At 45.6% G+C, this 27,547-nt stretch overlaps 1 protein-coding gene across 1 annotated transcript in view; it reads left to right on the forward strand.

Annotated features, from left to right (window-relative positions):
* LOC137433168 (uncharacterized) overlaps positions 1-27,547 on the forward strand; it is a 182,872-nt gene that overhangs the window by 136,268 nt on the left and 19,057 nt on the right. The window contains exons 14-17 of the mRNA XM_078782663.1: positions 10,449-10,507; positions 10,779-12,012; positions 19,319-19,487; positions 20,244-20,370. Of these exons, the coding sequence (XP_078638789.1) occupies positions 10,449-10,507; positions 10,779-12,012; positions 19,319-19,487; positions 20,244-20,370 (1,589 nt within the window). The remainder of the gene's footprint in view (positions 1-10,448; positions 10,508-10,778; positions 12,013-19,318; positions 19,488-20,243; positions 20,371-27,547) is intronic.

Here is a 27,547-nt window from a genome sequence, read left to right on the forward strand (position 1 = left end):
GGGGTACATGGAAGCGCGGTGTGGTACATGGAAGTGTTACGGAGGAAGTAACGAAAGAGTGTGCGCAAGAGGATGCGCGAGAAAGGTGTGTAACGGACAGGTGCATGGGGAAAGAGTGCGCTGTCAAGAGTAAGGGGGAATGCACGCCTGTGGTGAGTGTTACAGAGGGTGTAACGGGAGAGTGTGCGCAAGAGTGTGCGCGAGAAAGGTGTGTAATGGACAGGTGCATGAGGAAAGAGTGCGCTGTCGAGAGTAAGGGGGAGTGCGCTGTCAAGAGTGGAGGTGAGAGTAGTGAGAGTGACACGGAGCGTGATTTGGTTGTGACAGGTGAGCGAGGATGTACACCTGGAATGGAAGGATGCACACCTGGAATGGTAGAGCGTGTGTGGGAAGGCACACTTGAGTTGGTCGTGAGGCACGTGGTTGGGTGTGCGAGTGAGAGCACACCTGTGATTGTCACAGAGAAGGTGACCGAGGAGGGGGCGCGAAGAGGTGTGTTGGTGAGGTGTGCGAGCGACAAATGTGTGCCAAGGTGTTCGGTGGTCAGGTGTGTGACCAAGTCTGTGAGCGGAATGAGTGTACCGAGGTGTGTAAGGAAAGGTACGAGGAGCATGGGAACAGCTGGAGGTATGAGCAAGAAAGGGGTAGCGTATGCGTGTAAGCATGCAGGTGAGGCATCGACGGTAACCGGGTTAGCGGTTAGAGCGACTTTTAGCCGAATCGGGCCCTCGGTGCATGTCGGGCTTCGCGTGCCGCGAGAACCAGCGGGGATCCGAGCCACGGCGGGTTCGAAAGGACCGCCGTACGCGATCCACGCTGGGCCTCGCTTGGAACGGCCGCGTCCGTGCTCAACTAGGCGGAGCGGGCAGCTCGATAGGAAGGGTCGTCATGGCGACCACTTTTTGTTGAGACGTGCTGGCAGGTCGAGATCGGGACATTGGATGGCTCCACGCCGAGGTGGTGCGTGGGATCTCGGCCCGGGTAAGCCCCCGTCCCTGCCCCGAATGCGGGACGTATCCAGCCGCTGGCACAAAACAACCCGCATTCATTGCTCGGCTGTACGAAGCCGAGCTTTAGAAGGGAATTGGCGCACCGAGAGGATCTAATAAGTAGACGAGTGATGAGGTTAGTGTTTCGGACCCAAAATTAGAAAAAGGCAAAATTTGATGATTGGTACGGTGATTGGCAGATGATTGGCAAAATTTTTGATTGGCTGAAATTTGGTGTGCCAAATTGATAGTAGGACCTCCCCGATGTGGTGGGATGGCAACTCTGTCATCCCTCACAGAGGGGAGCAAAGGGGCACTAGTTTATGGGGTTGATGGCAGTGAAAACTAGCCAGGGAGGGCTTGGATAATGTGTAGGGACCGAGAAGATGACCTTAGGTGACGTTAAGGTTAGTTAGTGACTGGTACCTGTAGTGGGGACGTAGTAGCTTAGTGTTTGATAATGACGAAGGAGCGCGAGTTTTAGAAGGGAGTAGACAGAGCAGATGATGCAGTGTGAATGGAAGTGCTGGTGAGCAGCTTCAAATGAGGCATCGGTGAGGCAATGCTCCAAGGTGTGTGTGAGTGTACAAGTGATGAATGAGAGAGCATTGCGGATGAGTGTCATGGTGAGTAGGCAGTGTTGTGCATCAGCGCGAATACGCTTGGGGGAGAGAAGGGTGCAGGTGGCACCAGGTGTGAGTGCACAGGTGTGCACCAACAGGTGTGTGGAATACATGGTGTGTGGAATATATGGAGCAGAGAATGAGTGGTGTGGAGAGAGTTGGAGTAAGTGGTACGGAGTGGTGTGCGTGGTGCGAAGGTGTGAATGGGGGAAGAGTGGACTCCCATCACGGATACCCGGGGCGGGTAGTGTAAGTGTTAGGTAGAGGGTATAGGTAAATTGTGGTTGGATATTGGCACCTGTGGTGCGGGTGAAAGAATGGTCTTTGGATGGGTGCATTAGTGTTGTGGAAATGGCTGGGCGTGTAGCCTGTTAGTGTGTGTAGTTGGTTTGGGCACTCCACCACTGTGAGGATGTCGGCCAGGTGAGGCCGCAGGTGGGCTCTGGGAGCCGGTAGAGTTGTGTGGATGGGGCCCGAGGATCCGGAGGACGGACCCGGGTAGCCCAGTGCCAGAGGGCACCAAGGGGTGACAGAGCCAGGAGGGGCCTTCCCCAGTTAGTTAGGTTAGGGTGAGGAGCTAGGTAAGCTCGGGTGGCAACTGCAGTGGTGGAGGTGTGCAGGTGGGTAGACCTGCTGGGAGAGCTACACGTCGCAGCCCAGAAATTGTGCGAGGGCACCGGGAGATGAATCGGGGGAGTGAGACCCCAAATTGAGAAGCACCACAGTTTGGTCAATGGGAATTGGTTTTTAGAACCCATAGTGTAAGTTGGCCAATGGATTGGCAGGGAGAGACCCCGGGTAGTGTAAAGTGTGTTAATGTCATTTAGAGGATAGTTAGGATTGGAGTCTCCTCGCACCATCTGCATCCACTCACCTGAGGTGACAGGTACTCCACACCATGCCATGTTTTGATTATTTTTTACTGTGCAAATGTTTGGATTGTGAGACGCATCATGACGTGGGTGTGACATTGTGCTTTGTTGTTCCATCTCTTCCTCCTTATGAGGATTGATGATGAATTGGGTGATGGCAAATTTTGGGTAGAGGGATTGTGGTGACGAATTTGGTATTGGAGAAATATGGGGAGACGAGACATTAGCGACGAATTTGTAAAGGTGTAAATTTTGTACATATGGGGTAAGGGCAAGGGTAGTGTAGGTGACAGGGGGGTGACGTACGGTAGGGACGAGCTTTCGCATTTCGCCTTGCATTGCCTTATTGACGTGTACCCTTGTGACCTTACCCCTCGCTCATTTCTCTTGTCCCCCTTTTGTCTCCCACATGACCTGTGCGCCATTGGGCGCCGAGGGGAGCGTGCGTGAGTCGGCCATTGTGCGCCCGGAACTCTCAGAACCAGCTGTCTGCATCGATGCACCACATTATGGACCACATGTCTGTGGCCGAGCACCACTTATGGACCCCATGGGTTGGGGCATGGCCCCTCTGCTGGAACCGGCCATGAGGCCCAGAAATCTTGCTGGCGGACCTTGGCCACAGGGCACCGATGCCCCACAGGTGAACCACACGTAGTCGGCCCTGTGGGCCATAAATAAAATAAATAAAATGGACACGTTTGGGCAAGCTTTATTGCAAATAGGCCGCCAGTAAGAAAATGAAAGAAAGACAACAACTGGAAGACAATAATAATAGCCAGCAGAGGGAGCCGAAGAGCAAGAGACACCTGCAGGGTTTGGGTTTGTTGGTTTTATTTTATTGATGAACAGTGGTGACTGCACTGATTGGTGCTTGAGAATGTATTGGTGCGTTTTGGGTGTTTTCATGGTGCGTCGATGCAGAGCAGACTGTCTCCCCCCAGAAAGAACAATCGCAGGTCCTGGGTTAGTTTTGTAAATAAAGTAAATAATGCTCCCCACCGTCAATGTATAGTTTGAAGACCATTCCGCGATTCGGTTATCCTGTGGGTGTGTTTCTGTTAGGAGAAGGGTGCAACGTCGCAGGGGGACATATTTACTCATTTGTGAATATCTGTAAAACTGTCGCACTCAGGGTTGAGTTAATAGTAGAGGGAACTACATCTGAGTGCCACACTAAAGTAGGTAAAAATATATCGGGTCGGGCGGCCCCGAGGTAGAGAAGGGTGCAGTGTTGCGGATATGGGATTTACATCCATCCATATCCGCTTGTAAATATTCCCCTATTTCCTCAATACTCCCCAACTCTCCCCAATCCCTCAATCCCTAGTCCCACTTTCTGTAACCAACACTCTGTAGACCCAACCTCCCCCTAATTCCCCCCATTGAATGTCGCATCCAAGTCCACCGCATCTCACGTAGACAACTATAGGACATCTTGCTAGTTATTCTTAGTCTATGTCAGTTAAGGATTCGTTTCCATTTATTCTGACCCTTCGTTGCACCAGAATGTGATTGTATGGCACCATTAGGAAGTTTAGGACCTCCCAAAACCTCCCCGCAGCTCTTCCTCACAGTTCTCAGTAACAACAACAACAACAACAACAACAACAACAACAACCACGAGCGCGGGGAGTGCGCGTCCTCACTCCGGCTTGGTTGGCTTGGTTTGGTGGCCATGTGCTCGACGGGGTTAACAAACAGGGGCTCCCTGTCGGCCCCTCGTCAAGGGCGGAGCCCGGTAATCCCCGCACCCAATGGAAGCGGCGGACCGGCCCCCAGTTGGGGCGGAACCAACCAGCCGAGGGCCTGTCACTCCCCGTTGAGCATGCGCAGCAGAGGGAGTGGTGACGTCAGATGCGCGCAGAGCTGAAGGAGAAAGGACGCACCCTCCGAGCGCCGAGAGACCTCTGCCATTAAGAAAGACCTCCCAAAGACTGAGCTGTATCCTGTCCCCGAGCCAAGGTGCACCTTGTGCCATCGGTCTACCTGCCATCAATCCCTGTGTGAGTCAGCCTTGTCCGTTTGTCCGTGGTCTGTCTGGGATTAAGTAAGCCAGTTAGATAAGCTAATCTTTGCACTGTGTCACCTGCTGTAAATAACCTTGACTGCTCCTTTTCGTTTGTGTGGTATAAATAATAAATCCTGTTCCTCTTCTGTACGTCTTCGTCCTCTTCTTCCTCTTTCCATTCGATCGCTTTAGAGTTTTCCCCAATTGAATACCTGTGACGCGATTTGGCCAACGTTCGGGGTAATCGGGTTAACTGTACGAACACGGCGGCCATTCCGCTCGGTCAAGCAACATCTTTAGCCGTGTCCGTAACAATATCTTACAACATCAACAGCATGAGGAGAAACCTGATCCTCATCAAGGCACTGAATGGTCCCCTAGCCTTAGCTGCTTTTTTTTTTTTTTTTTTTTTTTTTGTATACAAGATCGAGGCTCGTGAAAGAGCGAACATTAATCACACAGAAAGACAAACCGACACATAAAACATATAACATCGGGAGCGGTAGACAAGATGGGGAGAGAGGGGGAAGGACACAAACAACATTTGAGAGCAGGGACCGAGAGACATGGAGACATCGAGAGATCTGTGAGAGGGCGAGGGCTTTGGAGGGGGCATGGGAAGGGGGGGGGGGGGGGGGGTGGGAGAGTTATAAAACATATGGACACTGCCAGGACTTCCAGGAAAGAAGTTGGAATTTCAAACAAGGTGGATCTGGGGTGAATTAGCGGGGGTAGAAAAGATCAAGGTTTTGGATGGGGGAAGATAAGAGATGGTGGTAATGGCTTTCCCTCAATCTCTTCAATATGTCCCGGAACCAGGAGTATTGCTGGGAAGGTTGCGTGTATTGCTCTGATTGCATCAATTCTAGCAGGCCATTAGGTTTGCACAAGCCTTTTCAGATGAACATCTTTGAAGTTAGGACAATTGCGTTTTGTGGCCTCAAACTTCTCAAAACCAGGATGACTGTTGGTCAGAACACATAAAATTTCTCCACAATCCCGACGATGTCCTGGTTGTTGTTGTTTTTGTTGTTGTTGTTGTTGTTGTTGTTGTATAGCACCGGACAGTTCTCTCAAACAAGCCTGCGACACGGAAACAGCCGATTGATATTGCAAGAGCAACCCAGAGATCCCCCACATCCAGGATGGTGTACCCCCGCCATCACAAAGTCAGGGCCACGACAGAGTGAGAGAGAGAGAGAAAGAAAGAGAGAGACAAGAGGGAAAGGGCCTGTCCATGGGGACCAATCGGCACTCTGACCATGACCACCAATCGGCACGCTGCCCTGCTGAATCTGGGCAGCAGGGAACAATGGGGAATTTTTGGCCTGCAATTTGCGTTAGGGGTACAACCACCATGAAGAGGCATCCCCGATAGTTGTATACAATGTCCTGGTTGATCAGTACGCTGCACCGTATCACACAGTGCCATCAGGTCTTGTTGATGCATCTGCTGTTTGGTTTGCTACACAGAGAGAGAATGCATTGATTACATTGACTTGAGATGAATCAAATGACTGATAACAATTCGGTGTTTACTACACGCACAGTGCAATTTTTAGCAACAATAAAATTAGCAATATCAAATTATAATCAATTAGAAGCAGTGTTATTATATATCCGAACTTCCGCATGGAAAATACATTGGAATTGGAGCATGCATGACAACATTGGACGTCATAATAATGCTTGAAATAGTTTGCTTCATAATCCAATAGCACTTTTCACAAATGACATCACGGCAATGGGTAATACACACACAGGCAGCTGCACATGTCATAGGTCGCGAGAGTCCGGATTGTAGCGACACGGACGTGCGGCACACAAATCAATGGATAGCTAAGCTGTTACCTCAAGTGCATGTATTTTTTTTTTTTTTAACAAATTGTTTACTACTTATCTATTTCCGCATAATAGTGCAATCTATTTTTGGTATTAGGGTGGCATTCGTGAAAAGAACTAATGATTCCACACAATATGCTTGGGTATATTACTTTCTTGGAAGACTGCCCTATCTCCTGATGTACAAACGAGCAATTTCAATGTGAAGAAGAAGCAGTTTTAATGTTAACAAGTACAAAAAGTTTTAATTAAAACAAAAGCCGCGTCGATGTTACACAATGCCTAGATGCAGCTGTGCCTATAACGTCGATGTTATAGGCACAGGACATTCCTATTGATTCGATTACTTGATGTTATTTTTGTGCAAAGTGAAAATATATCTCGGCAATTTCCCGTGTGTGGCGACGAATTTTTAATATATCTCGGCATTTTCCCGTCTGTTATTTCAGGCGGTGTATGACTGACCATGCCGCGATTTAAAAAAAAAATATATATATATCTCGGCATTTTCCCGTCTGTTATTTCGGGCGGTGTATGACTAAGCATGCCGCGATTTAAAAAAAACATATCTCGGCAATTTCCCGTGTGTAGCGACACGTGAACGAAGCTATGCTCCTCTCTCCACATTATTGTGACGACGTATAAATTAAATATTTCATCGTGACGATTGTCATCAAATGGACGAATTTTTAATATATCTCGGCATTTTCCCGTCTGTTATTTCAGGCGGTGTATGACTAACCATGCCGTGATTGTAAAAAAATATATCTCGGCAATTTCCCGTGTGTAGCGACACGTGAACGAAGCTATGCTCCTCTCTCCACATTATTGTGACGACGTATAAATTAAATATTTCATCGTGACGATTGTCATCAAATGGACGAATTTTTAATATATCTCGGCATTTTCCCGTCTGTTATTTCGGGCGGTGTATGACTGACCATGCCGTGATTGTAAAAAAAATATAAAGCAATGGACTTGAAGTTACAGGCCTTTGAGAATTCATTTCGTTCTATAAAGGGCAACTTCCATCGGATTTTCTTCCCGTTTTTTTTCAACCGAGTCTAAAACTATGTTAGCGACTGTGAAAAATGAAATGATATATCGAATTTGATTTGAAAGAAAACTGTGTGAGAGAGGAAGACACCACGGGCCTACAAAACAGGCCTCAAAGCTATGCGAGTTAATAAAACTAGGGCATGCCCGTACTATATATATATCTAAAATTATATCCCCCCCCTCTATTTACATGAAATGGTTTGGTCCAAAGCGAACGGCTTGCGAGTACGGTGACAATCCCCCCCCTCTATTTACATGAAATGGTTTGGTCCAAAGCGAACGGCTTGCGGAGTTTGGTAAAGAAATCGCCATAGCTCGGTAACTACTTGTCCGATTAATATGAAACCTTGAAAAGGCACATCCTCGGGTCCCCAGCAATATACCTGGCAAGTTTCAAGTATATCGGACCCGTGGTTGTCGAGAAACAGCGGTCACAGACAAACACACACACACACACACACACACACACACACACACACACACACACACACACACACAGACACACACACACACACAGATTACTGGAATTATAGATAGATGGTGGATATTTGTTTATATGAAGCCTCTCCCACAATGGGTGGAGCTATGGTTCCCAGAATGGGTGGAGCTTTGAGGTTTTGTCTTCTCTGCAAGAACAACAAGAAGAACAAGAAGAAGAAGAAGAAGAAGAACAACAGCAGAGGGCACTCTATGACCAGCGTCTTGCGACGCGGCTAAAAAAAAAGAAAAAAAAAGAAGTGCCGTTGACGTTGCCAAATGTGCTGCACACCCTAATCTATTGATGCATGTAGATGTAGTACCAGCAGCCCAGGAGCCTAGCCCTATGCTAGCTAACGTTCGGGCCTAATTACCCTCGCCTGAGGAGAGGCTATTGGTATTGCATTTGAGTCCGTTTGTTACTTGCAAAATCGAAGATTTTTCAAGTGTATTGGTCGGTTCCGTTTGTGGTTCTGTCTGTTTGTCTGTCTGTCACTGGCCTACAGGTCACAATTCTAAACCGATCGTCACGAAACTTCACCACGTTGTATAAGTCCATTAAGTCGTCCCAATTGAGAAGCCTATTGTTTTTGGGGTCAAAGGTCATCTGGAGGTCAAATTTCTAAAATCGCCATTTTAAATCCGATTGACTTGAAAATTGAATAGCATTTGTATATTGAGTCAATAAATTGGGAAATTAACTATTTTTGAAGTCAAAAGGTCAAAGGTCAACTCAAGGTCGAATTTTAAAAATCATCAATTTTCATCTAAAAAGCCGTCAATTCTCAACCGATTGACTTGAAAATTGAACCGCATTTGCATATCGAGTCACTAAATTGGGAAACATACTATTTTTGATGTCAAAAGGTCAAAAGTCAACTCAAGGTCAAACTTCCAAAATCATCACTTTTCATCAGAAAAACCATCAATTTTCATCTGATTGACTTGAAAATTGAACAGCATTTGCATATCGAGTCACTAAATTGGGAAACATACTATTTTTGATGTCAAAAGGCCAAAGGCCAACTCAAGGTCAACCTTCCAAAATCATCATTTTAAATCTGAAAAATCGTCACTTTTCTTCCTGTTGACCCGAGCTTTGATCAAGATTGTCAATTTTAATCTTGATGAAATGGACAATTTGCTGTATCAATGGAATTTTTTTTCTTGGGGAGGCTTCCCGGCGGAGTTTGCAAGTATCGTGCTCCGCATGACGTCTTCTTGTTTGTTTGTTTGTCCGCACAGAATAAATGATTTTCTCTGCAACCGTCGGTCCGATTGACATGAAATTTTCACCATAGATGCAACTCCACCTGCATAATTTTTTCATGATAATTATGACATCATAGGTGACGTGGTTTGGCCGCCATCTTGGAAAAATCGAAAAATTTGCACCTCTATATCTCCGAAAGCGCAGAATTAAAAAAAATTGAGACATGGCTCATTGTAAAGAACTCTCCATGGGGAATAAAAGATGTTAATGATGATGTCATAGATGCCTCCATTATGACGTCATAATTCGACAAGTACAAAACTTCATCCGATCAAGATGCAATTTCTTGAGCGCCATGTCGGCATAAACTGGTGGAGAAAAAAAATGATGACGTCATCGGTCACGTGGTTCGGCCGCCATCTTGGAAAAACCGAAAAACCTTGCACCTCTATATCTCCGAAAGCGCTGAATAGAAAAAAATTGAGACATGGCTCATTGTAAAGAACTCTCCATGGGGAATAAAGTATGTTAATGATGATGTCATAGGTGCCTCCATTATGACGTCATAATTCGACAAGTACAAAACTTCATCTGATCAAGATGAAATTTCCTGAGCATAATCTAGGAATAAATTAGTTTAGAAAAAAAAAAAATTGACGTCATTGGTCACGTGGTTCGGCCGCCATATTTGTTTTAACACTAATGCTTTAAAAACCAATGAAAATACATCCTGGCGAGGTTTTGCAATCTCTGCTCTTTTTCTTGTTGCACATGCGTGTCTGCTCGCTTGTACAACAAAACCTCTCTGTTCATGAATCTTAAAATCTGAGACACTGTTGCCTTTTGGTTCTTCTGGAATACATCTGCCAAATTTATTTGCTGTGTGGCTTGTTTGCTCGACCTCCATGATCGTTGATGCTTGCGTGCAATGTACATACTATTGCGTGCAATGTTATTTTCTGCTTGACACATTGTGTAATTGAAATTGAGATGTGCACATGTATACATGCGTACCTAGTTCATTTGTGCTTTTAACAGGCATTGTATAAAATTGGTCATCGAGTGAGGCGTTTTCACATTCCCCAGTGTAATGCAGTACGCCTATATCTCTTGGATGTTTTATATTGACCAAATACCAAAGCATCGTTTGCTTTGGATGACACATGACAGTATCTATTCACACCCCACCTCCCAAATTGTATATGCTATGGCATAGCCGTATGTGATTGAACAACAGCAGAGCATTCCAAATACGTTCCTGTTTACTAAGCTGAATGAATAGCTCTGTGATGTCTAAGTGAAGTCCCTCGCAGTGAATCCCTTCTGTTCAAAACTCACTCTGATTTTCTGTTTGTGTGATAGGTGGAAGATGGGAAATACATATTTAAAAAGCTTTGTTCCTGACAATGCAACTGAAAAAGGTATATTAATTAATTATTTTCCCCCTGTTTACTCATTCTTTTTTTCATCTCATGCCTGTCATATCTCACCCTGGTGTCATAGATATTTTGGTTTTGGTTATTTCACTCCATGCGTTTTCTTTTGTTGAGAAAGATAGTTAGGTTAGCATCGTTGTGGATCCATTCTGCGCGAGTAATTGGGTGTCTACTTTAGATAAGAGCAAGGCAACCACAGTGATTTGTTCAAATTGACTACCTTGATTGTAATCAATGCTTTATGTGCCCCTTACAGATTCCTGCACATCGCCATCATCTCCTTGGCCTTGTTCCACAACCTTACTCACTTCAATGAACCCCCGTTTTTCAGACAATATTTTTCCTACGAAGTACATGCCAGACAATTCATTTGATTTTCCATGTCTGATCCAAAGTCCAGTGTCTGTACCCCATGGTTCTCCAAATAGCCATAGTCCAGTGCCTGTACGCCGTGGTTCTCCAAATAGCCATAGTCCAGTGCCTGTATGCCGTGGTTCTCCAAATAGCCATAGTCCAGTGCCTGTATGCCGTGGTTCTCCAAATAGCCATAGTCCAGTGCCTGTACGTCGTGGTTCTCCAAATAGCCATATTCCAGTGCCTGTATGCCATGGTTCTCCAAATAGCCATATTCCAGTGCCTGTATGCCATGGTTCTCCAAATAGCCATAGCCCAGTGCCTGTATGCCATGGTTCTCCAAATAGCCATAGCCCAGTGCCTGTACGCCATGGTTCTCCAAATAGCCATAGCCCAGTGCCTGTACGCCGTGGTTCTCCAAATAGCCATAGTCCAGTGCCTGTACGCCGTGGTTCTCCAAATAGCCATAGTCCAGTGCCTGTACGTCGTGGTTCTCCAAATAGCCATAGTCCAGTGCCTGTACGCCGTGGTTCTCCAAATAGCCGTAGTCCAGTGCCTGTACGCCGTGGTTCTCCAAATAGCCATAGTCCAGTGCCTGTACGCCGTGGTTCTCCAAATAGCCATAGTCCAGTGCCTGTACGCTGTGGTTCTCCAAATAGCCATAGTCCAGTGTCTGTACGCCGTGGTTCTCCAAATAGCCGTAGTCCAGTGCCTGTACGCCGTGGTTCTCCAAATAGCCATAGTCCTGTGCCTGTACGCCGTGGTTCTCCAAATAGCCATAGTCCAGTGCCTGTACGCCGTGGTTCTCCAAATAGCCATAGTCCAGTGCCGTTACCCCGTGGTTCTCCAAATAGCCATAGTCCAGTGCCTGTACGCCGTGGTTCTCCAATAAGCCCTCATCCAGTGCCTGTACCATGTGGTTCTCCAAATAGTCCAGCTTCTAGTTATCGTGGTTTTTCAAATAGCCAGAGTCAAGATACTGTCGCTTTTGGTTTTAGTCATCAGAGTCGAGTACCCTTGTTAACAAATCATCCCACTGTGCTCCGTCGAACCCCTTGTCTTTCTCCTTCTCAAACACAAGATGCAGGCTTCTGGATCTCTTCTTCTCCGTCCAATATCAAGTCAGAACCAAACAGGTTTGTGAGGGGTTTGTTTTGTCTTCTGGCCTGTCTAGAGGTACAGTATTTGCATGTGCCTTTTCATACTGTTAAAAGCATTCTTATGGTAGTGTGGTGGTGGTTCGTATGCAGCCTGTGGCTGTTTGGCTGCATCCTTTTTTGGGGTTGCGGCTTTGCCGCGGATGCAGTGACCCCCATTAAAAGTCAGCTGGTACTCATTTTGCCGACCTCAGAAGGATGACAGGCTGAGTCAACCCACCTGGTGTTAATTGAACGGAATGACAGGGGCTCAAATTCAGGACCCTAATATCTAAACTTCGTCAGCTTAAGCCAACACCAGGCTTATTCTTATGGTCATCCATAAGAATGCTTTGAACAGCATGTAAAGGCACATTTTACAACAATGAGTATGACAACAATGGTTACATTTTACATGTTACAACAATGGTTACATTTTACATGTTAGAACAATGGTTATGCCAACAATTGGGGGAGTGGAGAGGGGGATATGGAGACCTTCTGTAGCAGGCTATCATGAAGATGTATACTGAATAAGGTGAATTTTGTTAAACCAAATGACACTTTGCATCTCGGCAATTCGGTCCCTACAAAGTAACCAGAAAATCATTGCATCTTGGCGATTATTGTATGTAGGTCAAAGGTTAACCACAATGTTATAACTTTTTCCCCTTTTACACAAAACTTTTAGAATGCAAAACTGACCTCCACAAACATTACATAATCATACAATATAACCAATAACTATTGTAATAAACCAGCGATACATTTCTTCTGGACCCAAACACCACCCAACAGGCACGTAAATAATTGGTGATATATATATTGTTACGGGTGAGCATGCAGAGAATCACGAGGAGGTCGCTCAGTCCGCTGCTCGACCTCCGATCCTGAAGCCGCCAAGCCATGGAAAACTCCGCAGTCCAACGGGTTGTTTAGCAAACGCGGACGCCGGTTGAAATACCGTGAAATGGGGTGAATAGGGGCAGCAAGGTGAATAGGGACACAAATTGAAAAAAGTTCGGAAACTTTTTTCACTGAAAATTGATAACCATACTGATTTGTTGATATTTGGGTTGAAAGTGTTCTCTTGTTTTTTTAAAAAGCAACTTATAGTCCCTATTAACCCCATATATGGGTTAAATAGGAATAAATAGGATTTTTATGGCTGTCCCTATTCACCCCGTTTTACGGGTGAATAGGGACAGTCACTAATACAAAAAAAATAATAATCAAGAAATAGGGACAGTTTGGAGAAACTTTTTATCCCATATTTTTTTTCATTGGCACCGTGGTTTATATTATGGGTGCATATTATGTGCATCCATCTGAGCTATCAATTTAGCACTAAGTTGGAAACTCAGGATTGTTTCTTGAGTACTATTTTTTTGTATTAGGGACAGCCATAAAAATCCTATTTATTCCTATTTAACCCATATATGGGGTTAATAGGGACTATAAGTTGCTTTTAAAAAAAACAAGAGAACGCTTTCAACCCAAATATCAACAAATCAGTATGGTTATCAATTTTCAGTGAAAAAAGTTTCCGAACTTTTTTTCAGTTTGTATCCCTATTCACTTTGCTGTCCCTATTCACCCCATTTCACGGTAATTAAATCTAAACAGGATCCCCGAGCCCAGCATCATGTTACCTTATTCTATGATTTAGTTCTCCCAACTGGATGACAAAACAAAAGCTTATGCATATGTATACTCATGTTTGGCCTTTGTGCCATGTTTGAAGAAAATTGGACCATGCATGTCCGATAAATTGATTCCGAGACACGTTTAAGTAACAAAATGGCTGACAGTCGGCCATTCGTGGATCTGATCTCGAAAGAAATTGACGTGCCTTTGCAACCCATCATTCGTTTTCGGTGTGCCAAATTTGAACATGATCGGTAAATGCAAGTCCGAGAAATGGTTGAGGACGTGTTCAACATCGGGTTTTTTACAACTAAATGGCCGCCAGTCTACCAGTCGGCCATCTTTGATCAATCACAAAATAAATTGAAGTGCACATATATACAATCATGTGCTGTGCTTGTGCCTAGTTTGAACAAAATCGGACCATGCATGTTCAATAAATGGTTAGGGTCACATTTAAGTCACAAAATTGCCGCCAGTCAGCCATATTGGATCTGTTCTTGAAAATAAAGGACGTGTTTATGTAAGCCATCATTAGTTATCTGTGTGCCAAGTTTGAACAACATTGGCAAATGCATATCTGAGAAATGGTTGAGGACGTGTTCAACATCGGGTTTTTTTTACAACTAAAATGACTGCCAGTCGGCCATCTTTGATTGCATCGGGAAACAAAATGATGTGCTTATGTATACCGTCATGTATTGTCTTTTTGCGAAGTATGAATAAAATCGGTCTGTACATCTCCGAGATATGGTTGCGGACGCACAGACAGAGGGACGGACGGACGGACGAGACCAAATCCATAAGCCCCCATTTCTGACTGTCTAATGGGGGCTAATAATAGCTAACTAACTAAATAAATTTATAATTTTGGCAAGCCATGGAAGTATGGAGTTTACATACATTGTAATGCATGCCCCACCAATTCACCTTTTTCAAATTCACCTCAGATTTTAACAAACTTTTCAAAACTACATATTTTTTTTATTGAAAAACAAAGTAATCATTATCATCCTAAATACTGTATGCAATTTGGTGTCTGTCTATCTGACTGCGATGCATTCGGTTGTTATTTATCCAATCTCAACCAAACTTTCCAGGGGGGACTAAAGGTCACATGACAGAGGTTGCAGCAACTTAATTTCCTCCCCTCTCCAAGGGGGTTTTCTGCCTTGGACAAACTCAGTGTTAAGGTTTATCAATAGCTTATCATGGTGTTTTGTGGGGCACAACAACCAGAAGTAAAAATGATTATAACCACAGGCTATTCGGTCAATTCTGTCCAATGTATGATTACCTTTGTAAACAGTCGTCATACTGCTGTTTAACACTAAACTGGAAGAAATTTGGAGGAAATCCTTGAGGCATTCTATACTTATCACATCCACCACAGCCTAACGGATCCGAGCCGTCTTGACTTGTTAGCCACTAGATAGGCTACTAGCTAGGCCGCAATGATCTTTAGCTAATAAAATTGCTTACATTAGTCGTCACGCATGAATGATGTATCCCATTGCCTGTCCTATTTTTCTGCCATCAGATTATATGTGACTGCATATGGATTGTTTTAACTTGTATCTCGGGGCCTTGTATGGAATCTCTCCCAGCCATAGCTTCAAGTGTGATGCGCGACATTGCTTCAGACACCCTGACAGCCCAATTGTGACCTTTATTTGACGGATAACCCCATTCTTAATGGTTGCTAGCCTTGTTTAATACTTCCCTAAGGGAAATTTGCAGAATATTGGACACATACATGATTGTATATTTACACATGAGTGGTGTATAAGCTAAGGTCGCTTGTCCGCACACCTACCGGAAGTAAAAAAATAATTCACAAATTAATCACGCCTGTCCGATGATAATGACATAATGATATTTTTGTGGTTTTGCAAATACACCTCCAAGCATACAAGAGACCCATAGGTTCCCAGAGTGAGCTATGTCATTAATTCGATTCGTAGAATAGACTTACCTGCCCGTGTTTAGTGTTGAGGGGACATGCGTAGTGGGGGTTTAGCTCTGACTTTCCCATATTCACCTTTCTATCCAGTATTCTATCCCGTATTCTACCTAGTAATCTATCCATTTTTTACCAATATATATAAAAAATATATAAAATAAGGGGGCTCCATAAGTGTTAAGATAATTACTTTTCTCATGTATCTTTTCAATGTGCATTTTTGCTTTGATTGTAAATAAATGTGTTCTTACTTGTGATTGTAAATACCTGCCATTGTGCTTGATTCGTGCCATGGTGACTAGATATAGATTCTCTCTGCTCAGCATCTATGTTCTATGTGTGTCGGCATCTTTCTCTCGTTGTACTGACGTGGTGGTAACAGACACCCACAATATGTATCCCGATCTGTAGGTAGGATGAAAGTGGAGGTAAACGCTGAGTGCAATTGCCGACTAAGCCAGACCCCAGTGGATTTCACATTTTTCTCGGTCCTTGCACTTGTCCCCGGCCCGAAATTCTGCTTCTTGTCAAAACGGTTCCAAAATGGCTAGCACGAAAGACATAGACAGAAGACACTTCAATGCACTTATAAATCACGTTGAAACGCATATAATGTCAACACCCAAATGTAAGTAACACATTGATCCTTTCTGTAAAACACTTACTTGTCGATGTGCCACAACCTGAGATCAGGAATGACAGATGGCAGATGCCTCATCACCTGCGTTGCAACTTGCCAGTTGTAATTTGAAATTTAGTCTGCATTAATAATAATTGGTGTAACCCTGTCTTACCAAAGTCAAAAATTGTGTCGATGGCACTTTAATCTTCAGTTTGGGATTTATTTTTGTATACAGTGCATTCAGAAAGTATTCAGACCCCTTGACTTTTTTCACATTTTGTTATGTTGCAGCCTGATGCTGAAATCGTTTAAATTCATTTTTCCCTCATCAATCTGCACTCAATACCCCATAATGACAAAGAGAAAACAGGATTTTAGAAAGTTTTGCAAATTTATTAAAAAGAAAAAACAGAAATATCACATTGACATAAGTATTCATACCCTTTGCTATGACATTTGAAATTTAGCTCAGGTGCCCCCCATTTCTCTTGATCATCTTTGAGATGTTTCTACACCTTGATTGGAGTCCACCTGTGGTAAATTCAATTGATTTGACATGATTTGGAAAGGCACACACCTGTCTATATAGGGTCTCACAGCTGACAATGCATATCAGAGCAAAAACCAAGCCATGAGGTCGAAGGAACTGTCTGCAGAGCTCAGAGACAGGATTGTGTCGAGGCACAGATCTGGGGAAGCCGACAAAAAAATCTCTGCTGCATTGAAGGTTCCCAAGAGCACAGTGGCCTCCATCATTCTTAAATGGAAGAAGTTTGGAACAACCAGGACTCTTCCTAGAGCTGGCCGCCCGGCCAAACTGAGCAATCGGGGGAGAAGGGCCTTGTAAGAGAGATGACCAAGAACCCGATGGTCACTCTGGCTGAGCTCCAGAGATCCTGTGTGGAGATGGGAGAAACTTCCAGAAGGACAACCATCACTGCAACACTCCACCGATCTCGGCTTAATGGCAGAGTGGCCAGACGGAAGCCAGACAGTTCAATCTTGGCTTCATCAGACCACAGAATCTTGTTTCTCACAGTCTGAGAGTCCTTTCGGTGCTTTTTTTGCAAACTCCAAGCGGGCTTTCATGTGTCTTTCACTGACGAGACACTTTCATGTGTCATCCTGTCTCTGAGCTCTGCAGGCAGTTCCTTCGACCTCATGGCTTGGTTTTTGCTCTGATATGCATTGTCAGCTGTGAGACCTTATATAGACAGGTGTGTGCCTTTCCAAATCATGAAGCAATCAATTGAATTTACCACAGGTGGACTCCAATCAAGGTGTAGAAACATCTCAAAGATGATCAAGAGAAATGGAAGGCACCTGAGCTAAATTTAAAGTGTCATCGCAAAGGGTATGAATACTTATGTCAATGTGATATTTTAGTTTTTTCTTTTTAATAAATTTGCAAAACTTTCTAAAATCCTGTTTTCTCTTTGTCATTATGGGGTATTGAGTGTAGATTGATGAGGGTAAAAATGAATTTAAACGATTTCAGCATAAGGCTGCAACATAACAAAATGTGAAAAAAGTGAAGGGGTCTGTATACTTTCTGAATGCACTGTAATTACATCTGTTCAATTTCAAACTTTAAAATACTTTTATTTTTTAGATATTGTACGCCGCTCCTTTCCTATGCCATCTTCAGACCAGGCAATGACGCGCGCTGAAAGGGAGTACGCAGTTTTCACTCCGGTTGTTGTACACCGCTCCTATCCTATGGCATCTCCAGGCGCTGCATAACGTCATTGCCGGGCACCGAAGAGGGCCCGGCAATGACGCGCGCTGAAAGGGAGTACGCAGTTTTCACTCCGGTTGTTGTACACCGCTCCTATCCTATGGCATCTCCAGGCGCTGCATAACGTCATTGCCGGGCACCGAAGAGGGCCCGTCAATGACGCATGCTGAAAGGGAGTACTCCGTTTTCACTCCGGTTCTTTGTTTGTTTTCTTGTTTGTCTGGTTTCTTGTTTGTTTGTTGTCTTGTTGAACACCGCTCCTTTTCTCTTCCGTCTCCAGGCACTGCATAACGTCATTGCCGGGCACCGAAGAGGGCCCTGCGATGATGCACGCTGAAGGGGAGTACTCAGTTTTCACTCCGGTTGTTTGTTTGTTTTCTTGTTTGTTTGTCCGAGCGATATCTCAGCCATCATTTGAGCTAGTAAGCTGAAATTTCGGCACAATAGTGAGCAAATGCTTTGCCAAAACCCTATTTTTTTTGTTTTTTGAGTGATTCATTAATTGATTAATTACTTAATTATTATCGATTAATTAAGTACTTATTTCATTCCTTTCTCATCTGGGCAATATCTCAGGCACCTTTTGAGTTCAGAAACTGATATTTGGACACGGCAATGACCAAATAAGTGATTTGGCTGTTAAGGCTATTTTTGATTTATTGATTAATCAATTAATCGATTAATTATTTAATTATTCAATTATTGACTTAATTAATTAATTTTTTTAAGTTGCAGATTCAGATGAAATGGGGGTGCTTTAGGTATTCTATTAGCGAATTCATTAATTATTTCATTATTTAATGGTTATAATTTATTTATTTTCATTATTAATCACTTATTTATTTTCTTTCTCATGTGGGCAATATCTCAGACACCTTTTGAGCTAGGAAGCTGATATTCCAACATGACAGTGACCAAGTGATGTGGCTATAAAGGGTATTTTGGATTTATTGATTAATCTATTGATCAATTTATTATTTATTGATTAATCAATTCATTAATTTTTTTCGATTAATGAGTATTTAATTAATTTTCAAAAAGTTACAGCTTCAGATGAAACACTGGTGGTTGAGGTATGCTATTAGCCAATTGATTAAGAAATTATTTTATGATCATAATTTGTTGATTTTAATTATGCAATTAATCAATCAATTATTGTACACCTCTCCCTCCCAATACTGTCTCTATGTGCTGCATGGCAGTATTGCCGGGCACTGAAGGCATGCTCGAGGATGTCATTTATTTATTTGGCATGGGGCGGTGTACTTTGAATGTTTCTGTACTTGTTTTTTTCATTTTTGTTTTGTTAGTCCAAAACAATATTATGTGTCTTCAGACCACAGTCATATAGACCCGTGCTGCAGCTGACTGTACCAGGTCTTGGCTGTCTTAAGGACCAGCTGAACATCACTGGAGGGAACAATCTTGGCATCTTTGTTGCAGCAGTGCAGACTGACTCTGCGGCCAATGGCGCCGGGTTGAGACCCCAACACCAGATCCTGGCGGTCAGCTTCTAGTTTTATCAACATATTTATCACACTACATTCATTTTTGCCTCTATTAACAGCAGCACCAAGTTGCACTAATAGCGTCTGATACTTTGTTGAACAAAGCAAATGGTTAAAAATATTTCTAAGTACTGTAAGATCTCGACATTCGTGGTCCCAACATTTGCAGAACCCACGTATTCACGGTTGATAAAATGTGACTTGCTTCTACATCTCGTATTCGCGGTTTTTCACGGGCACAAAAAAAAACATCTCCTGCCAGCCATGCACATATAACTGTTCTTGAAGCATCTTCCACACATTAATCATAAAGCAGCTCTGTACCTGCGCATAAACCATCCCCCACCATGTGGCTCGACATTCTTTCAACATTCTATTCGTGCATTTATTCACGGTTTTTCTGACCTGCTTCAACATCCGTGGCTCAGGCCTTCGCGTATTCGTGGTTTTTCGCAGGTATATTCACAGTTTTTCGTGGCTGTATTCGTGGTTTTTCGCAGGTGTATTCGCGGTTTTCGCGGCTGTATTCGCGGTTTATCATGGGATTTTTTTTTTTCGCTCTGAATCACGAACTGCTGAGAACCTATCCCCCTTTTTCCCATTGAAACAATGCCCCCACATTCGCTGATTCTACAATTGCGGCATTTTCCAGGAACGTATCCCCCGCAAATGTTGGGGTCCGACAGTATTTACCATGATGTTAAATAACCCACGACATTTTGCTGATTGCTTATGTGTCCCACTTTACTGCAGCTTGAAGCTGATTTTGGTTCTGGGAGAGATAACTTCTCACTAGAGAGCTGCACCAAGGAGGAAGCCAACTGGAGGCTTTCGAGATGCAACCTTCCTGCACGTGTTTCTGTCAAACACAACCCTGATGGTACAAATACAGATGACAAATGCATGTGGGATGTTTTTTAACTCATTATTGTTGTCACGACTTGACAAAATACATTGTTTCGCACATTGTCTACATGCACAGTGAACTCGAAGATGATTTGAATGTACCCGTATGTTCTGCAGTACACTTAAGTTGGCTGGAATGTTAAAATTAATTAATCCCCTTCCTCTCCTCTCCCTTCCCTCCGGTTTGGCAAGTAGAATGTAGCTTATCTGCACTGAGCTTAAATTGCATCAGACTACACAGCCTCTAGCAATATAACATTTCAAATAAATACCTACCATTCAAATACAGTATCAGGGGTACCGGAAGTATGCCGCATACAGTGAAACACAGTAGATTGGGACTAAGTCAGATGAGTTTGGTTCCTGAAGTTTGAAGGCAAACACATAATTGAGACAGTCTGCTTTATCATGAGCAGTCTGCAGTGATTCCGTTTGAGTTGGGATTGAGGAGCATACATCAGAGATGGACTTGAGAAATCACCACTATGATATTGAGGAAGAAAATTGGTTTTACAGTTCAGTATTGAGAGCTGCAATATGATGTTTTCTGGCTTAGCTAAGGCTGGTGACACACTTGTGAACCTTACAGAGTGACCTAAATTTGCCCTCAGTCGAGTTAGCCTTCCATGTTGAGAAAGCAAGCTGCTTGAGTGCAACCGCCTCTCCACAATATTCAGTGTACGAAGGCTGAGACTATGGATGGGATAACTGCACATGGCATTGGATAAATCAGTGCATTAGAGAAAGTAGACTCTTGTGTAAGTATTGTTGCGGATCTCAGAGTACGGCACTCCCGTTAGCAAGGGGGGAGGGGGGGGGGTTAATCCCCTCGTCTTGTTAAGCTGGCCGTCTCCAGTCCTGGAACTATCCCGCTCCTTTGCGGGATGAGATTGGCCAGGGTGATTGGTCAAGGATTTCCCAAATACCTTCACCAATCTCTCCGCAAAGCAGGGAGATGAGTCCCTGCTCGAACCGCGGATGTGATGGTAATTGCCGAACAGTTTAGCAATCCACGATCCGAGCCGTTAGCAAATAGACTAACCCGATTCTGAGCGGTTCTAATCGTGCCACCGATATTCAATGGGGAAAAGACTAAAGCGACTGGATGAGAGGAACCAAAGAATAAGAAGGGTAAAGGAAGAACAAATATGGTTTATTACTATCTAAAAGAGGAAACGAAAGAAGGGAATATACAGAAGAGGAAACAAAAGGACATACGGCAACCTTATACACTCTTATATAACACGCCCTTGACAATACAAAGACTCACACGGAATGGTAGCTGGTAGGGGAGGAAGGTCCAGGCAGATGGTTCCAGGCGAGGGGATGGTCCAGGCTCCGGGTCCCTGGGTGAAGGACGGCTGGCAGCTTGACGTCGTTGGCGCGCGACCGGACCTTACAAACGTGAGTGGCTGGAATGCGCATACGTACAGCGTGCCGAACGCTCTCAAAACCACGGCAGTTCGTATGGACAATGATCGTCCCAAATGATCCTCTGCGCAATGTGCTTATGTTCGCCGCCTCTGCGCTGTTCTCTCGCATCTGCCGATCTCCCCCGCATCTGCTCTCTGCTCTTCCGCCTGGTGTCTGCTGTGAAAAGGCTTCGCGCTCTTGCTTTTATTGCAAGCTTCGCGTATTAAGCCACGTCCGCTTTGCTCCGCCTACCGGTGAACACGCCTCGGTCCGGATTGGCCGCGAGGGTTCATTCATACCTCCCCTCGTGACGCGTTGATGGGGTCACGCCTACATTCCTGGCCACTCCTCCCTTTTCTTCTCCCACTCTGACCACGTGCGTAATGGCGGCTTGGGGCCAGCAAACAAACCAAAAAGGCAGCGAACGCTGCAATACGGCTACTGGCACTTTGGAGCGAGGGAGAGATTGGGGATAATTGAAGGGGCCTAGGTTATTTGATTAATACAACGCAGAGTCAAACTATTGGAAACAGATCCATAACTGAAACACATACTAATGAAATAACTAAAGAAGAAGCCTATGGTTTGCTACGTGTTGTAATATGACCTAACTAGGGTGCGACCTTTACAAAGGGGGATATTTACAAGAATTATTATTATACAAAGTGAAAGTTCTAAAAACCATAACACAGCACCCGTCTCTCCTCCAGGCACGTCCCGTGCCGACAAAAACTTTAACTTAATGTGACACTCAGGTGTAGTAACCCTCTACTATTAACCTTACCCTGAGTGCAACAGTTTTAAAACAATTAAGTATGTCCCGCCTGCTGCGTTGCATTCTATCTAACAGATTCACGCCCACAGGATAACCGAATCACGGAATTAATTCTCAAAACTACACATTGACGGTGGGGAGCATTATTTACAAAGACACTATTTGGTATTTACAACGCGAACCCAGGACCTGTCTTTTGGGAAACAAAAGAAGATGTTTTGAAAAGAGGAAAGGTCATGCACTGCACAGCACCGGTCCACCATACCCACGGGCGCTCCGAGACGCACAATTGATATTGCAGTGCAATCTCAGAGCACAAAAAGCACCACCATAAAGCACCCAATAAAAAACACAAAGCACCATCCAGTGCACAGTTATACAGTTCAAAAAGTCACATTGGCGTCCTCGCTGCACAGCCGATGTTCTGCTGGGGTCGATGTTCTAGGTGTCTTCTTGACTTGCCGCCTATTTGAGAGATAAGAAAAACACAAAAAGGGCACAAAAGCGTCCACTTTTTTTGTTTAATTACGGCCAGCAGGGGCCAACTAGGGTGGTCCACCTGCTTGGCATAGGTGCCACCTTTACCGTGGTCCGCAAGCAAGATTCCCCAGCAGTGGCCATGCCACAGCCGTGTGATCCATGATGTGGTGCTCGGCCACAAACGAGTGGTCCATAAGCGGGCTTGGCCACAAACGTGTGGTCCATAAGTGGTGTACCGGTCCAGGCAGGCAGCAGCGGAGGTGCGGGCACACAACTGCGGCGCCTGCACGCTTTCCCCTCAGTGCCCAAAGAGCACGGTCCATAGGTGGGGAAGGAAGACAATGCAGAGTTAGCGGGGTGCAAGGGCGCAAGGGTACACATCATCACAAGGTAATGCAGAGGTGAGGTGTGCAGGAGAGCGAGCGGAGAAAGCTCGTCCCTACCGTACGTCCCCCCCGCCCCACCCCCCGTCACCTAATCTACCCTTGCCCCTTACCCCATATTTACACAATTTTACAAATTCCGTCTCTATTGTCCTGTCTTCCCCATATCTCCCCTAATACCAAATTCGTCAACAATCCCAATTTCTCATTAATCCCTCTATTCCGAATTTACCATCAATCCCTCATAAGGAGGAAGAGATGGAACATCAGCACAATGTCACCCCCACGTCATGATGCATCTTACATACCAGACATTTGCAAAAAAAACGGTGGTGTGTATGTGTGATGAGAGTGACACGAAGAGTGAGATGGATGGAAAGAGTGTGCGAGGAGGCACACCTGAGTTAGTTGTGGCGCGTGTGTGGGAGGGCACATCGGAGCGTGTGATGGAGTCCTGTCACCCTGGTGAGTGGATGTAGATGGTGTGAAGAGATTCCAATCCTAACTATACTCTAAATGACTATGTGGTTCTAAGAACCGAACTCCCATTGACCAAACTGTGGTGCTCACCAATTTGGGGTCTCACTCCCCCGATTCTACTCTCTGTGCCCTCGCACAATTTCCGGGCTGGGTCGTGTGGCGCTCCCAGCAGGTCCACTCACCTGCACACCTCCGCCACTGCAGTTGTCTCCGAGCCTACCTGCTCCTTACCCTAACCTATCTGGGGAAGGCCCTCTGGCGCTCTCACCCCACTACCGCCCTCTCTGGCGTCGGGCTACCCGGGTCCGTCCTCCGGATCCTCGGGCCCCATTGAACAACTCTACTGGCTCCCAGAGCCTACCTGCGGCCTCACCTGGCCGACATACTAACAGTGGCGGAGTGCTCAACCAATCACACTCATTAACAGGCCACACGCCCAGCCATTCCACTTTACTCAGGCACCAATCACAACACTCCTTTGCAACTACCCACACCACAGATTCCAATATCCAACCACAATTTACCTACTCCCGCTATCTACTTTTAAACTACCCTCCCCGGGTACTCGTGAAGGGGTCCATCTTCCCCGTCCACTCCTTTCGCACCAACCACTCCACTCCACGTATTCCACACTACTCACTCCACACCATTCATTCCATACTCCATACCATCTATTCCATACTCCATTCACTCCATACCAGCTATTCCACACAACCATTCTCCATACACCTGTATTCCACTTGCACACTTGTGCACACACACCTGGTGTCACCTGCACACCTGGTGGCACTTGCACCCTCCTTCCCTCCAGGACCATTCACTCAATACAATGCACAATCACACTTTTCACAATACTCTGCTCAATCACTTTCACTTCTCACACGCTGCATCATCTAAGCTGACTACTCCCTTCTAAGATTCGTGCTTCCCAGTCGCCCCTTATACTATTGCACTCCCTCGTTATTATAATCCCCTAATCTGCTACGTCCCCTCTACAGGTACAATGTCACTACTTAAATCTCATGTCCCCTATGGTCACTCTAGATCCTAACATTATCCAAACCCTCCCTGGCTTGGTTTTCACCGCCATTACATACCCCATAAACGCTAAAGCTCCTTTGCCCCCAATGTGAATGGTAAAACTACCACTCATTACTACATCAGATTGCCATTACTATCACTATCAAATCCGTTCACTATCTCGAGCCTCGGTGCGTCATGACATTTTCAAAGCTCGGCTTCGCAAAGCCGAGCAATGAATACGGGTGGTTTGGTCTACTGCAGGTTGGGTCTGTCCGGCATTCGGTTCAGGGGGGGGAGGTTTAGTCGGGCCAAGGCTCAAGGCACCATCCCCACGCAAGGCCTTGCGCTGCCAAGCACGATAGCCCAGGCTTGCCCGGGTGGAATGCCGCCACCACAAGGGGGCGCCGTTCCGACCCCTCCTACCTTCCCTCAAACCGGGCCGGTCGCTTTGCCTGGCAAAGCACGGCACCGACCGTGCAGGGCGGGGCCCGGCCCGAATCGTGCACGACGCTATGAACAGGAGCGACGCGACACCGATCCCCGCCGGTTCCCGCAACACATAAAGCCCGGCACGGACCGAGGGCTCGCGTCGGCTATACGTCGGCCTAACCGCTGCCCTGGTCAACGTCAATGCTCCCCTCGCATGCTCACACGCATACGCGAACCCTTTTACACTTTCCACACCCGGCGCTCCAACGCCGCTCGTACATCCCATGCATTCTACTCGCGCACATTCTTGCACATCCATTCTACTCACACACTCCATTGCACACCACTCCTCTGTTACGTACTCCGTAACACTCACCCCGGGTGTGCACTCCTGCACATACCCACTCACGCGCTCCGATGTGCCCTCCCACACACGCGCCACAACTAACTCAGGTGTGCCTCCTCGCACACTCTTTCCATCCATCTCACTCTTCGCGTCACTCTCATCACACATACACTCCGACGTGCATTCTCGCTCGCACTCGGTTTCACTTCCATACTCTGTCGTGCACTCTCCCTCGCTCTTGGTAACACACTCGCGCTCCGACGCCATTCGTACACGCGCGCCGTTGACCTTCACACATCTTTTCCTCACACGCGCGCCATTTCCATTCACACAGCGCACCACGGACCTTTTACGAGCGCCCGGGTTACGCTGGAATCCCAAGCGCGCGAACATTCCTTTCGCGACAAACACCTTCCCGCAAAACCTCTTAGCACCATACACAGCCCGACTCACTTTCGGGGTTCTTATTCTTCGCTCCACACATACCTGCAAATCTTTATAAAGATTAACAAGCACGGCGTCATGATGCGGGCATGGACTTTGCACATTTTCCATTTCTTCCTGCCGCGAGTGCTTTACCTCTAAGTCCGGCGTCTCTTCCAACCCAATTTCCACGATTCCTAATTCTTTAGTTCTTTTTCCATTTGACTTAATTCTTTTTCCGCCGGTGCACCTGAATTTGCCCTGTCCAATTCAGCGGCCGTCTGGTTTTTCACACCCCGTGTCGCGATTTCTATCCCGGTCCACCCGGCTTTGCCTTGCTCCACTAAGCTTCTCCCGTGCTCCTCGAGTCGCGCTACCCCGTCGTGTACAAATGCGCCTTTCCCGCCTGACCTGCGGTTAACCTCCCTTTCCAATTCTTTTGCCTCATACGTGGCTTTGTCCCTCGCTAGCCCCTCATTAATTTCTCCCATCTCTTTCCTTAATCTCCCCAATTTGGTTTTCCAATCATTTCCCATTTCCTCAATTTGGCTTCCCAATCGCTCCTTGTTCCTCTCCAGGTCTTCGCCCGTCTTGACCATAAAGGCCCTCATTTCAGCCATAAATGATTGCATGTCTTTTAACGTTGGTACAGTGGGCGCGGCTGCCGCGACCATGTGTGAGGCGCCGCCATCTTGTGTACCTGCAACCCCCGCTACCACACCTTCTTTGCTTTCCTCCTGCATTACTCCCACCTCTTCCCTGGGGTCCTGGGTCGATTCTAACCCCTCTTCTATCTCCCCCACCGGCATCCGATCGCCTTGACTATCCATGGCACGATATAATTTGGTTTTTTAAATAATAAATTTCGGCCGCTTGGAATTTCGAACAAATTTTTCCGATGGTTTAAAAATTTGGTTCGGGTCCAATCCCACTCTTGACACCAATTGTTGCGGATATAAGAGTACGGCACTCCTGTTAGCAAGGGAGGGGGGGAGGTTAATCCCCTCGTCTTGTTAAGCTGTCCGTCTCTGGTCCTGGAACTATCCCGCTCCTTTGCGGGATGAGATTGGCCAGGGTGATTGGTCAAGGATTTCCCAAATACCTTCACCAATCTCTCCGCAAAGCAGGGAGATGAGTCCCTGCTCGAACCGCGGATATGATGGTAATTGCCGAGCGGTTTAGCAATCCACGATCCGAGCCGTTAGCAAATAGACTAACCCGATTCTGAGCGGTTCTAATCGTGCCACCGATATTCAATGGGGAAAAGACTAAAGCGACCGGATGAGAGGAACCAAAGAATAAGAAGGGTAAAGGAAGAACAAATATGGTTTATTACTATCTAAAAGAGGAAACGAAAGAAGGGAATATACAGAAGAGGAAACAAAAGGACATAGGGCAA

This window comes from Myxine glutinosa, chromosome 1 (genome assembly GCF_964187855.1).
Source record: "Myxine glutinosa chromosome 1, kmMyxGlut1.1, whole genome shotgun sequence".
In the NCBI taxonomy this organism is placed as follows: domain Eukaryota; kingdom Metazoa; phylum Chordata; class Myxini; order Myxiniformes; family Myxinidae; genus Myxine; species Myxine glutinosa.